Genomic DNA, 15868 nt, shown 5'->3' with positions numbered 1-15868 from the left:
AGTGGCAAAAATGATCAATGGCAAATGTGGCTGTTAGAAATAGACATTTCATGGTGATTTACTTTGCAAAAATTACCACAGAAGAAAATAAGTTATACTAAACCTGCATAACTAGATAGTGTAATTGTCCACTTCACTTTCAATTAGTATGCACCCCAAATAATGGGAATGGGATCAGTGGCTGGGTTGAGTTGGGTGTGAGGGGGAAGCTAAGTGGTTGTGTGTGATGGTGACTTTGCTGAGGAAATTAACTTGCAATTAGACTATCGGTGCAGTGGTTCAGCAATACTATTTAACACTATAGATTCTATTAATTAAAATCTGTTTGTTTACAGCCCACTATATGCTATGGCAAGATAGGCATGATGCTATTTTGTAAACTGCCATTATTACAGTTTCTTTGCTGTCACATAGAGGCAGGAGCATAGTAATTAACATCTGTAGCATATATGAGAAATCACAGTTCCCTTTGTCAACAAAACCTTATTTTTTGTAGCCTGTGTTGCACAAATTTAACCAAAATCTGTGACTGTCTTCAGTAACAATAAGCCATGGTTCAGCAAAAATGTTAAATCTCTGTGGGTTACGAAAAATGACACGTTTAAGTCCAGAGATAAAGAGCTGTACAAAATATCCAGGTATGAGCTAGAAAAAGCAGTAAAGAAAAGTAAATCTGAATATAGTGCCAAACTGGAGTAAAAGCTAAATAGCAATGACAGTAGAGTGGTTTGGCAGGGATTAGAACAGATTACTATCCGCAAAGCAAAACAAGATGAGGATTCCAACCTCCCAGACCAACTGAATGAATTTTACTGCAGGTTCGACTCAAAATCTGCTAGCCTACAGAGTATCTCCACAGTTACAGATCTTACTGACCCACCCTTCATTATCAAGGAGCATAGGGTGAGGTCCCTGCTACATAAACAAAATTGTAGGAAAGCTGCTGGGCTGGACCAGGTGTCATCAGCCACCCTGAAGTACTGTTCTTACCAATTAGACCCTGTCTTTACAGACATCTTAAACTGGTCTCTCACAGCCTGCAAAGTTCCATCTTGTTTTATGTCTGCGGTGATAGTACCAGTTCCTAAGAAACCCAGTGTGAGTGGTTGAATGACTACATTCCAGAGGCATTAATATCAGTCATAATGAAGGTGTTTGAGAGGCTGGTCTGTAGAAATCTCTCTAACGTAGATCTAGACCCACACCAGTTTGTTTACAGGGCAAATTGGTCAGTAGATGATGCTGTTTCCCTATGCCTTCATTCCATACTACAAAATCTTGAAGGCCCTGCTACCTATGCCCGGGTCTTGTTTGTGGACTACAGTGCAGCCTTCAACACAATCCTTTCCAGGAAGCTGTCTGACAAGTTACTCATGACAGGGGTGAACCAAGGCCTATGTCACTAGATATTGGACTTTTTATGTAGTGGAACACGAGTGGCCCTTGTCAAATGGTGCTCTGAGAACAATCTTGAGCTAAACATAAGTAAAACCAAAGAGATGGTTATAGACTTTCAGAAAAATGAGAACAAGCTCAAGCCTCTGGAGATTAATGGGCAAGTAGTTGAAAGGGTGGAGAACTTTAAATTCTTGGGCACAACAATCTCAAACTCAAAAAATTAATACGGACACTATAATCATGAAATGTGAAGTTCACGGTTTCTCAAGGGGCCATGAGGCTCTTCTATAAGGCAGCAGTGGAGAGCGGTTTAACATTCTCTCTCACTGTTTGGTATGGGAATACAACGGCACAGGACAGAGCACAGTTGGAGAGGATAGTGCATACAGCAACCAGGTTAATTGGCTGCAATCCCCCCTCAGTGTCCTCCATCTTTTACTCCTGTATCCAACACACGGCCCCCAAAGTGTCCTCTGACCCCTCTCACCCAGCAAATTGTCTTTTTAACTTACTCCCATCAGAGAGAAGATGGTGGTCCATTGGTACCAAAACCAGTAAAAACAGTGCATATCCTGCTGAAATTCATATACTGAACTCTCAATGATCCTGTGACCCCCTCTATTCAGGGGCCTCCATTTAAAGTGTAATATGCACTTTATTTTGCTCTTGCATTTTTCTGCATTCCGTGGAATCCTATGTTTATGGTCAGGCTGCTATGTGCTGTGCACTTTATGTCTTAATGTCTATGACTATGGTTAGGCTGCTATGCACTGTGCACTTTATGTCTTTATGCCTATGACTATGGTTAAGCTGCTATGCACTGTGCACTTTATATTCACACCACACAGCTGTCCGTTTTAATCTGTTTTTTTCTTTTTTCCTATTCCCTTTTACCTTTTATTTGTGTACTTTTTTTTATCATTCTTGGGTTTGGAAGAAATTATATGTGTATGCATGAACTGTATTGTATTTGAGCTGCACTGCACCAAATTCCAATCAACTTGTTGAAATGGAAATAAAGTATTAAATTGAATTGAATTGAATTGAATTGAATTGAATTAAATTGAATAAACTGATGTAATAACTATATTGAAATTATGACTGGTTTCCTGTGTCAAAAAACTGCATATTACAAACAATATCCTAGGCACTGCTGTGGGTCAAAGAAGCGCCATTCTTAAGATACATGTAGCCACTTGGTATAGCATTAAAAACATTTTACCTTTCCATCATTTCAAAATGCTTAGGCCTACAAATGTATCAAAAATTCATCCACAACTTATATAATATATAGAGATTGCCTTAGGGGCCATTGCATTAAAAACAACAAAACAAAAAAAGCTATTTGGTATATACAATTATATTTGCTATGTACAATTACAGTATTTATTGATATCATGGACAGCCTTATACCTCAGCATCAGATACTGATTTCTCTTTGCTCCGACTGGTGACCATTGAGTTTGTATAGGTATATGAACGAGAAACCTCCTCCTGGAAAGCAGTCTCCAGTACATTCAGGATGGATTTACGAACTTTATCCTTGAAATCTTGGCCCATGAACACATACAGCAGTGGATTCAGACAACTGTTGAGAAAGGCCAGGCTGGTGGCTATAGGGACCCCGATAGTGGTGACATGGTCTAATATTTCACTTGCATGACTAGCCATGTGATTCACCAACTCGATTAGAGCCATGATGTGATAAGGAGCCCAGCACAGGAAAAAAGTGGTGATAACGGCAGCGATGATCTTAAAGGGGCGACTTGAATGGCTGGCCAGGGTGCGGTTCCTCCTGAGACGATGGATTATCACAGCATAACAGGAGACAATGACAGTGAAGGGGACAACAAAACCCAGGAGGAAACGGGTGATGGTCATGGCCTGATGACGAAACTGTCGCAACTGATTCACAGACGGTGTTTCGTAGTCATCAGAAAAGGCAAAGTTGTTGAAGCAGTTGATGATGTCTTCATTGTTATATGATGGCCCAGTGTCCCTGAAGATGAAGTATGGAGTGCTGAGAATCAGAGCCAGTACCCAAACACCCAGACTCACACAGGATGCTTTGCGTACACTTCGGTGGTTCTGGGCCCAGACGGGCCACACGACAGACACACATCTGTCCACGCTGATCACTACCAGAATGTGGACACTGGCAAACATGTTCAGGAAGCTTATGGTGCTGTTCAGTTTGCACATGAACTTGCCGAAAGGCCAGTGGAAATCCAGAGCTGTGTACGTCGCACTAAAAGGAAGGAAAGCTGTGAAGAGGAAGTCAGCCACAGCAAGGTTGAGGATCCAAACTGTGTTCACTGTTTTCTTCATCTTGAACCCAGTCACCCAGATAACCACTCCATTTCCGAGCACACCCAGAACGAAATCCAGGGAGTAGATAACGACAGACATGATGTTGAGAGACCCTCTCAGATCAGCATAGATGTCATTAGAAGAGCCAATTTCTTCACCTGTTGTATTGGTGTGATAGGAAGGTGTAGCAGTCATCTCTGTTATTGTCTTGAGATCTGCAATGGTAAAAGGAAGAACAAATGTAATCTCCCCCTGTATGTATCTATCTATATATATTTCAACACACAATTGAAAATGCATTTAGCTCTCAAAAATAGCCTATGAAGATGCTTTTCACAAAGATTTGACTTGAACTATGCAAAGTTGTATCAAGTTCCTCTGTTGACAGTCCAAATGGTTACTTTATTGTTTTTATTATTATTATTTTATTTATTTATTTATTTTTTTAAATTATTTTTGATCATGTTATTATTTATTTATACCCATTTTCTTGTTAACCAACAAAGTGTTAGAGAAAGTGCAGAGAAAATCCACATTGTATTGTATTTATTTATCGGGACAGTGTACAGTTTTTAACATAAATGATGCACTGTACCATATTTAGCTTCAAGCAAATTTTCATCTGCAGTCCCTTATAATTAAAACATATAACAGCACAATAACAAACAGTACAAAGCAAAAAACACACAGGACACATTATACAAAATACAAAATACAAAGCTACACACAATAGCACATCGCATACACCCACAATGTCAACCAGAAATCAACAATGTAAGCATGTCAAACCAAAGGCAAGATTATTTGAGAAGACCATGAGATCAAATCCAGACTCAGTGGCCACAGAGCTGTGCACTGAACTGCAGCTCTTCATATCATCAGGTAGGACATTCCACTGAATTGTGGCTTTCACAGAGAAAGCTGACTGTCCAAATGCAGTGCAACAAAATGGTATAGTACAATCATGTATAGAGGATATTCTGGAGGATCTAATAGAACTTACTGAATACAAACATACATGCAAACAGCATACCAATTTTTATTTTATTTTGTTAGTATTTTCATTAAGGCAGGAACGACCAAACCTCTATTCCTGCCTGCTTCCAAGGGTGTGCCGCAGGCATCTCTTTTGGGGCCTGTCCTGCTCACTATTTATGTAAATTAGATTGCCCTTGTTGGTAAAGTGCAATTTTCTCATTCCTGCCATTTGTAGTGCTCTGTAGTGCTAATAAGCTCCAGTGATTGTCTGATGCTCCATGAGCCCTTTTGTGGAAATTTACTCTCAAGAAAGAAGGCACATGGAGACATAAAGAAAGCATTAAACATTGTTACTTGTTGAAGCAGTTGTAAACACTGTACAATCCATCACATCATCAGTAACAATTATACAAAAGTCCAAACACAAACAAAAATACAATCATCTTGTATTTTTGGAGAGAAAGCATGTTGTTCAGCTGGCCCTTTCCCTAAAGCCAGCCCTTTTTCTAAAGATTGTGAACTCAAACTAGACAGCTTTATACCTCTCCAGAAGCAAAGCTAAAAACAGTCTGGTCCCTAAGTTGACACTTCCACAAACCATTACACCTTCTTACAAACAAGCATGGTCTCTAAAACAGTAGGCTTAAGACAAAGATATCTCTAGCTAACCCCAGAGGTCAGCAAGCAATCCTCAGATAGAAACAGGTTCAAGAGTTCAACTAGCCTAGGAGTAGGATTTCTTCACCAACATGTGTCCCCAAAATGACGATGACATTACATCACATTCAGTTGATAACAAACATTGACTCCTTAGTTTGAAAACATTTGTAACATATATACAAAAGATTTATAAAATGATAACCTACTATTCAATTTTCTTTCACAGCCCCAAATCAGACCTGATAAAAAAACTGCCTTTGCTGTTAGTGCATTGGTCTCATGTAATAATCTGCAACGTCAGCTAAAAGCCAAAACACTCTGTGTAACTTTAAGACCATTCTTATTAAAGGTTCTCTGTCTGCTGGTGATTGCTTCCACTGAACCTGAACCTTTTCTATTTCCTGTCCACTTTATTGACTCTGTCCGTCCTTGTTTTATTCTTCTACTAAACTCTTAACAAGGTGTTGCTGCAAAAGATCTTTCAGTGCATTTGTATCTATAGTATAGTACTACTAGTATTTCACTATGTTGGGAAATGTTCCTTTTGTCAGCTTCCTGTTTTTTACTCTTTATCAGATTTCTTCTGAAATTACGAAACATATTTTGGCATGTTAGTCATGAGTGATGAAACAAATTTAATCATGTAGAAAACACTCCCACAAACACTACTGGCAAAAACAAAATAAGACATACAGCAATTACCATAATATACAATACATACTCCACACTGAGTTTAATATGGAGAGTGTCACAGAATACAAATATCTTGGCATCTGACTTGATGATATATTTTCAATTCAATATCATGTACCTTGTTGATAAACTGTGACTGAAGCTTGACTTGTACAGAGACAGCAGCTTCCCTTTGGGTAGTAAAGGAGGACTGGGTTTTTTTTTTCTCATTTATGGATTTTGGGGATGTCATATATCCACATGCCACTGCCTCTGGGGACCACAGGTTCATCTCTAGTGATAATTACAACACTCATCACTGCATACTACATGATACAGTTGGTTGGGCTTCCCTGTCATAGAGACATAATAACCACTAGTACTTATTTCTACTAAGTCCTCATAGGGAAAACTGACTGTTTGATGCTGCTTGAGCCCCGAACCAGACCTGATCTGGTGAAAACTGCCTTTACTGTTAGTGCAGGGATCTTGTGGAAAAATGTGCAATGCAATCTAAAAAAATTTTCCTCTCTGTAACTTTAAGACCATTCTTATTAATGGTTCTCTGCCTGCCTGTGATTGTTTACACTGAATGTGAACCTTGTCAGTTTTCTGTCCATTTATTGACTCAGTCTGTCCTTGTTATTATAACTCTATTATTCTACCAAACTCTTAACAGTGTGTTACTGCAAAAGAGCATCAGCCAACCTTGTTGAACAAAACACGTGAAATAAATAATAACATAATCATTCTTATACTTTGTCCATCCAAAATCTGATGTTTTTATTGTCTTATTTCTACCTTGTGGATTCATATCACGCTACAAATATGAAATTCTGAGAATAACGAAGGTACAGTACCTCTCTCAAAGCTCTCCAGTCAGGTGAGGATGTTTCTGCAGCATAAATAACTCGGATCAAACCCTGACAGGTTAATATAACCTAATGTGTGGACAAATGTGTTATGTCATTGCACTCATCAAGGCGGGGACACAAGCAGCATGCACTTCTCTCTTTAGAAGCCAACAAACCCTTTTGCCTAAACTTGCTTTTCGTGCATTGTGATTAAAATAATTTTTGTCACATGTTCTAAAACCATACCTTGTCTTCATTCATAGATGAGCTACATAATGTGTATGTGCTGTATATACAGTATAGTACTACATTATAACCTTACTATACCCTTTTATATTATTTATATTACATTAAACCCTTTTTAGCACCTCACACTTTTACTGTGTTGGTGCTCTTGTGTTTTATCATTTACCATTTTAATCAACATCTGGATGTAGGTTACATATTACATTATATCGCAAGAAAGTCCGAGCAGCATCTGACAATAATTTATGGTGATGGTCATGGCCTTATTACTGATTCACAGACGGTGTTTTGTAGTCATCAGAAAAGGCATAGTTGTCGTAGCAGTTGATGATTGTTTCTTCATCAAATGATGGCCCAATGTCCCTGAAAATGAAGTATGGAAGGCTGAGTATCAGACCCAGTACCCAAACACCCAGACTCACACAGTGAGCGTACATTTAGGTGGTTCTGGGCCCAGACTGGCCTCTTGAACTATGCAAAGTTGTAGGAAGATCCTCTGTTGACAGTCCAAATGATTACTTCATTATTTATTATTATTATTTCATTAATCCTTTTTTCTCATTAACCGACAAATTATTTGAAGAAAAGGTGAGAAATAATTCTCAACTTTTTGTGCAAGTCTTAACTTAGTTCAACATAATCATCAGTCTGCAGTGAAAATCCACATACAAACAGCATACCAATTTTTATTTAATTTCATTATTATTTTTTATTAAGGCAGGAATGCCCAAATCTCAGTTCCTAACTGTTACCAAGGGTTTGCTGCAGGCATCACTTTACAGGCCTGTTCTGCTCACTATTTATGTAAATTAGATTGTCCTTGTTGGTAAACTGCCATTTTCTCATTCCTGCCATTTGTGGTGCTCTGGACCATATATAATCAGCTCCAGTCTGATGGTCCATGAGCCCCAAACCGGACCTGATAAAAAAACTGCCTTTGCTGTTAGAGCAGTGGTCTCATGTAATAATCTGCAATGTCAGCTAAAAGCTAAAACACTTTACCTCTGTGTAACTTTAAGACCATTAAATTAAAGGTTCTCTGCTTGCAGGTGATTGCTTCCACTGAACCTGAAGCTTTTCTATTCCCTGTCCATTTTATTATTCTACTAAACTCTTAACAGGGTGTTGCTGCAAAAGAACATGTATACTCAGCTATCATCTATCAGTGCATTTGTAGATATAGATCTTTCAAAGGTCTATGATAGCAAGTGTTCCTTTTAGTCAGCATCCTGTTTTTCAGTCTTTATCAGACTTATTTAGAAATTACAAAACACTTTTTGGCATGTTAGTCATGACTTATGAAACAAATTCACTCTTGTAGAAAACATTCCCACAAACACTACTAGCAAAAACAAAATGAATCCTTTTCTCCAGATTCAAAGACATACAGTAATTACCATAATATACAGTACATACTCCACTCTGGGTTTAATATTGAGAGTGTCACAGAATACAAATATCTTGGTATCTGACTTGATGATATATTTTCAATTCAATATCATGTACCTTGTTGATAAACTGTGACTGAAGCTTGACTTGTACAGAGACAGCAGCTTCCCTTTGGGTAGTAAAGGAGGACTGGGGTTTTTCTCTCATTTATGGATTTTGGGGATGTCATATATCCACATGCCGCTGCCTCTGGGGACCACAGGTTCATCTCTAGTGATAATTACAACACTCATCACTGCATGCTACATGATAAAGTTGGTTGGGCTTCCCTATCATAGAGACATAATAACCACTAGTACTTATTTCTACAAAACCCTTGTTGGTAAAGCTCCATTTTATATCTCATTTCCGCTGTTGTGGTGCTGTGGACCATACTTAATCAGCTCCAGTGATTGTTTGATGCTCCATGAGCCCCGAACCAGACTTGATCGTGTAAAATCTGCCTTTACTGTTAGTGCAGCAATCTCATGGAAAAATGTGCAATGCCATATAAAAATCTAAATATTTTACCTCTCTGTAACTTTAAGACCATTCTTATTAATGGTTCTCTGCCTGCCTGTGATTGTTTCCACTGAATGTGAACCTTGTCAGTTTTCCGTCCATTTATTGACTCAGTCTGTCCTTGTTATTATAACTCTATTATTCTATCAACCTCTTAACAGTGTGTTACTGCAAAAGAGCATCAGCCAACCTTGTTGAACAAAACACGTGAAATAAATAATAACATAATCATTCTTATACTTTGTCCATCCAAAATCTGATGTTTTTATTGTCTTATTTCTACCTTGTGGATTCATATCACGCTACAAATATGAAATTCTGAGAATAACGAAGGTACAGTACCTCTCTCAAAGCTCTCCAGTCAGGTGAGGATGTTTCTGCAGCATAAATAACTCGGATCAAACCCTGACAGGTTAATATAACCTAATGTGTGGACAAATGTGTTATGTCATTGCACTCATCAAGGCGGGGACACAAGCAGCATGCACTTCTCTCTTTAGAAGCCAACAAACCCTTTTGCCTAAACTTGCTTTTCGTGCATTGTGATTAAAATAATTTTTGTCACATGTTCTAAAACCATACCTTGTCTTCATTCATAGATGAGCTACATAATGTGTATGTGCTGTATATACAGTATAGTACTACATTATAACCTTACTATACCCTTTTATATTATTTATATTACATTAAACCCTTTTTAGCACCTCACACTTTTACTGTGTTGGTGCTCTTGTGTTTTATCATTTACCATTTTAATCAACATCTGGATGTAGGTTACATATTACATTATATCGCAAGAAAGTCCGAGCAGCATCTGACAATAATTTATGGTGATGGTCATGGCCTTATTACTGATTCACAGACGGTGTTTTGTAGTCATCAGAAAAGGCATAGTTGTCGTAGCAGTTGATGATTGTTTCTTCATCAAATGATGGCCCAATGTCCCTGAAAATGAAGTATGGAAGGCTGAGTATCAGACCCAGTACCCAAACACCCAGACTCACACAGTGAGCGTACATTTAGGTGGTTCTGGGCCCAGACTGGCCTCTTGAACTATGCAAAGTTGTAGGAAGATCCTCTGTTGACAGTCCAAATGATTACTTCATTATTTATTATTATTATTTCATTAATCCTTTTTTCTCATTAACCGACAAATTATTTGAAGAAAAGGTGAGAAATAATTCTCAACTTTTTGTGCAAGTCTTAACTTAGTTCAACATAATCATCAGTCTGCAGTGAAAATCCACATACAAACAGCATACCAATTTTTATTTAATTTCATTATTATTTTTTATTAAGGCAGGAATGCCCAAATCTCAGTTCCTAACTGTTACCAAGGGTTTGCTGCAGGCATCACTTTACAGGCCTGTTCTGCTCACTATTTATGTAAATTAGATTGTCCTTGTTGGTAAACTGCCATTTTCTCATTCCTGCCATTTGTGGTGCTCTGGACCATATATAATCAGCTCCAGTCTGATGGTCCATGAGCCCCAAACCGGACCTGATAAAAAAACTGCCTTTGCTGTTAGAGCAGTGGTCTCATGTAATAATCTGCAATGTCAGCTAAAAGCTAAAACACTTTACCTCTGTGTAACTTTAAGACCATTAAATTAAAGGTTCTCTGCTTGCAGGTGATTGCTTCCACTGAACCTGAAGCTTTTCTATTCCCTGTCCATTTTATTATTCTACTAAACTCTTAACAGGGTGTTGCTGCAAAAGAACATGTATACTCAGCTATCATCTATCAGTGCATTTGTAGATATAGATCTTTCAAAGGTCTATGATAGCAAGTGTTCCTTTTAGTCAGCATCCTGTTTTTCAGTCTTTATCAGACTTATTTAGAAATTACAAAACACTTTTTGGCATGTTAGTCATGACTTATGAAACAAATTCACTCTTGTAGAAAACATTCCCACAAACACTACTAGCAAAAACAAAATGAATCCTTTTCTCCAGATTCAAAGACATACAGTAATTACCATAATATACAGTACATACTCCACTCTGGGTTTAATATTGAGAGTGTCACAGAATACAAATATCTTGGTATCTGACTTGATGATATATTTTCAATTCAATATCATGTACCTTGTTGATAAACTGTGACTGAAGCTTGACTTGTACAGAGACAGCAGCTTCCCTTTGGGTAGTAAAGGAGGACTGGGGTTTTTCTCTCATTTATGGATTTTGGGGATGTCATATATCCACATGCCGCTGCCTCTGGGGACCACAGGTTCATCTCTAGTGATAATTACAACACTCATCACTGCATGCTACATGATAAAGTTGGTTGGGCTTCCCTATCATAGAGACATAATAACCACTAGTACTTATTTCTACAAAACCCTTGTTGGTAAAGCTCCATTTTATATCTCATTTCCGCTGTTGTGGTGCTGTGGACCATACTTAATCAGCTCCAGTGATTGTTTGATGCTCCATGAGCCCCGAACCAGACTTGATCGTGTAAAATCTGCCTTTACTGTTAGTGCAGCAATCTCATGGAAAAATGTGCAATGCCATATAAAAATCTAAATATTTTACCTCTCTGTAACTTTAAGACCATTCTTATTAATGGTTCTCTGCCTGCCTGTGATTGTTTCCACTGAATGTGAACCTTGTCAGTTTTCCGTCCATTTATTGACTCAGTCTGTCCTTGTTATTATAACTCTATTATTCTATCAACCTCTTAACAGTGTGTTACTGCAAAAGAGCATCAGCCAACCTTGTTGAACAAAACACGTGAAATAAATAATAACATAATCATTCTTATACTTTGTCCATCCAAAATCTGATGTTTTTACCGTCTTATTTCTACCTTGTGGATTCATATCACGCTACAAATATGAAACTCTGAGAATAACAAAGGTACAGTACCTCTCTCAAAGCTCTCCAGTCAGGTGAGGATGTGTCTGCAGCAGAAATAACTCTGATCAAACCCTGACAGGTTAATATAACCTAATGTGTGGACAAATGTGGTATGTAAACAAATTAATTGACACGGGGACACAAGCAGTATGCATTCCTGTTTTTTGAAGCCCATTAGCCCTTTTGCATACACTTTGGCTGTTGATGCATTGTGGTTAAAAATGTTGTCACATTTTCTAAAATCATACATTGTCTTCATTGATAGATGAGATACATAATTTATATGTATTGTAAATACAGTATATTACTACATTATAACCTTATTATACCGATGTTGATTTGAACAGTCAACACAAGAGCACTACTGAAAACAACATTTGAATGTAAGTTACATATTGCCAGAGAGTTTTATAAAATAGAAGACAACTCCCTTCTTGCCACTATCCACTTGAAGCTGGACACAAACTGTGGTGTCTCTGTATCCCTGCAAGCAAAACTGATCTGAAGCTAGGATATATCTTTTCTAACATGATTTTAGAATTAAAATCATGACTAGGTCTAGATTGGCAAATATTCCTATTGCTCTTTAAATAAGATTTCTTCAGAATAGTCACAACATCTGTGGTGACATTTATGGAAGTTTTGAGCATGCACAAAATGGCATTACTTTATTATCACTTAAATACATCAAATAAATCCACCACATACATACAATAAAACATACACTATACAGTAAAATGTCTCTGTATACCTAATGTTTAACTTTTTGTTCTGTTACATGACCCCATGGAAGACGAGCATGCATCAGATTTTAACTAAGAAATGAACCACATAATTACAAATTACAAAGCTACCATAAAAGGTGGGTTTATTCTTTATTATTGGAGTGAATAACTGCTCGACTGAATCCACTTATGTAGTTTGGCCTAGGCAAAAACGTTTCCACAATCCACTCAGAGTTGTAGTTGACTTCTCTTTTTAATTCAAACACAACATAGGCTGATATGCAGTGACAGAGGTTTACAAATATACTTTGCGTAAACCATTAAAATTATATTGTGAAAGGATCTTGTTTTTTTCTCCATGAGAAGAGTGTAAAAAATAAAATTCATTTTAAAATAAGTTATTATAAATTTACTTTGATGTCCGAATTATTTTACAAATAAAATGTAAACAAATTCATCATGAACGTTATCCAACTGAGCTGATCAGAGTAATAGAGTAATAGAGCTATTCAACATATTTATACATAATCACAAATGACTGATGATGACTGGAAAACACTTCACAAGACTGAAGTTTGCTGTCCTTTGTCTACATTTATGTCCTTGATCTAAGAAGCACCTGACATGTAAAACAGTTCCCTCTGTTGGTCAATTAATATTATGAAGAAATTCTAACATAAAATGAAAAAGAACAATCAACAACAAAAAGTATTTCTTATGATTGACAGCTTAGTAGTTACAGTAAATTATTATGGGGTGAAAAAGGGAAGAAAGCTTGAGCACAGCGCCCCAGATCTAAAGATGAAAGATAAACCACAATCATGATTACCTCTTCAACCTTGGCCCTGTCACTAACACAAACACTTGGGGTTTATTTTTTTGAAACTATCATGAGGTGTTGCAAATGAGTTGTGTAGGTTATAATATTTGTATTCACCATATATATATCAGTGTGCAATACTAGAGAAAGAGATTCCAGGCAGAAGCCATGTCAAAAATAATATTTTGATAATGTAAAAATAATGATGAGCAAGTATTGCAATAACAATCATTCATGGTTCATGGTACATGTCACAATATTCATATCCACAGTCATACATAAAATAAATGGGCCATTCCATTTTTCTGTGATTTTATATTGTCTTGAGGTTAAGAAATAATAGACACCTAACCCAAGTTAACTATGAAGCTGCTACCTTATTGTACAATATTACCACCAGTCCCTTCAATCAGATTGTTAATACTGTAAGTGTAGTTAAGATCTAGTACACTGTGTTTGACCTAATCAGTTATCTAATCATACAACTCAAATTAATCAAACTTCAACAGGTTCCAACATTTCAATTTGGGAATCTAAGTCATTTTATAAAGACAACAAAAGAAATAAAAAAGGAATTTGATACAGTACCAGTCAAAAGTTTGGACACACTTTCCCATTGGGAAAGTATGTCCAAACTTTTGACTGGTGATGTATATACATTTACATTTGTGTCTAAATTATTTTCTAATGTGCAGTTTCAGTATTTGTTTATTCATGCCACAACCTTATACTTGAGTATTTAGAATTGACATGTCAAGGCTCTGACTGGTGTCCACTGACTTTGTGTCAGTGTGCAAACGGGAAACCTCCTCCCGGAAAGCAGTCTCAAATACATTCAGGATGGATTTGCGAACTTTATCCTTGAAATCTCGGCCCATGAAGACATACAGCAGTGGATTCAGGCAACTGTTAAGATAGGCCAGGCTGGTGGCTAAAGGGACCCCAATAGTGACGACAAGTTTTAATACTCCACTTGACCTATTATCAATGTGATACCATAACTCAATTAGAGTCATGATGTAAAAGGGAGCCCAACACAGGAAAAAAGCAGTGATAACAGCAGCAATGATCTTAAAAGGGCGACTTGAGTGGCTGGCCCTGGTACGGTTCCTCCTGAGACGATGGATTATCATAGCATAACAGGAGACAATGACAGTGAAGGGGACAACAAAACCCAGGAGGAAGCGAGTGATGGTCATGGCCTTAAAACGAAGCATTAGTAACTGTTTCACAGATGGGTTATCGAGGTCATCAGAAAAGGCATAGTTGTCGTAGCATCTGATTGTTTCATTGTCAGATGATAGCCAAAGGTCCCTGAAGATGAAGCATGGAGAGCTGAGTATCAGACCCAGTACCCAAACACCCAGACTCACACAGGACGCCTTGCGTACATTTCGGTTGTTCTGGGCCCAGACTGGCCACACCACAGACACATATCTGTCCACACTGATCACTACCAGAATGTAGACACTGGCAAACATGTTCAGAAACCTTACTGTGTTGTCCAGTTTGCACATGAAATTGCCGAAAGGCCAGTGGAAACCCAGAGCTGTGTACGTCGCACTAAAAGGAAGGAAAGCTGTGAAGAGGAGGTCAGCCACAGCAAGGTTGAGGATCCAAACCGTGTTCACTGTTTTCTTCATCTTGAACCCAGTCACCCAGATAACCACTCCATTTCCGAACACTCCCAGAACGAAATCCATTGAGTAGATAACGACAGACATGATGTTGAGAGACCTTGTCAGATCAGCATAGTTGTCATTAGAAGAGCCATTTTCTTCACTAACACCTGTTGTATTGGTGTGATTGGAAAGTGTAGCAGTCATCTCTGTTATTGTCTTGAGATCTGCAATGGTAAAAGGAAGAACAAATGTAATCTCCCCCTGTATGTATCTATTTATATATATTTCAACACACAATTGAAAATGCATTTAGCTCTCAAAAATAGCCTATGAAGATGCTTTTCACAAAGATTTGACTTGAACTATGCAAAGTTGTATCAAGTTCCTCTGTCGACAGTCCAAATGGTTACTTTATTGTTTTTATTATTATTATTTTATTATTATTATTATGATTTATTATTATTGATCATGTTATTATTTATTTATACCCATTTTCTTGTTAACCAACAAAGTGTCAGAGAAAGTGCAGAGAAAATCCACATCGTATTGTATTTATTTATCGGGACAGTGTACAGTTTTTAACATAAATGATGCACTGTACCAGATTTAGCTTCAAGCAAATTTTCATCTGCAGTCCCTTATAATTAAAACATATAACAGCACAATAACAAACAGTACAAAGCAAAAAACACACAGGACACATTATACAAAATACAAAATACAAAGCTACACACAATAGCACATCGCATACACCCACAATGTCAACCA

General features: G+C 37.5%; 2 protein-coding genes across 2 annotated transcripts; both read right to left on the bottom strand.

Annotated features, from left to right (window-relative positions):
• Positions 1–778: 778 nt before the first annotated feature.
• Positions 779–6933, bottom strand: LOC121905310 (chemokine-like receptor 1). The gene is made up of 2 exons (XM_042423491.1): positions 6879–6933; positions 779–3923 (listed from the first exon to the last, which is right to left on the bottom strand). The coding sequence occupies exon 2, from the start codon at positions 3901–3903 to the stop codon at positions 2806–2808; it is 1098 nt and encodes a 365-aa protein (XP_042279425.1). The 5' UTR covers positions 3904–3923; positions 6879–6933; the 3' UTR covers positions 779–2805.
• Positions 6934–14153: 7220 nt separating this feature from the next.
• Positions 14154–15304, bottom strand: LOC121905462 (chemokine-like receptor 1). The gene has a single exon (XM_042423698.1). It carries the CDS (start codon positions 15302–15304, stop codon positions 14204–14206), a length of 1101 nt encoding a protein of 366 aa, XP_042279632.1. The 3' UTR covers positions 14154–14203.
• Between the last annotated feature and the right edge of the window lie 564 nt (positions 15305–15868).

This window comes from Thunnus maccoyii, chromosome 10, assembly GCF_910596095.1.
Source record: "Thunnus maccoyii chromosome 10, fThuMac1.1, whole genome shotgun sequence".
Lineage (NCBI taxonomy): Eukaryota > Metazoa > Chordata > Actinopteri > Scombriformes > Scombridae > Thunnus > Thunnus maccoyii.
This window is presented reverse-complemented; position numbering and strand designations above follow the sequence as displayed.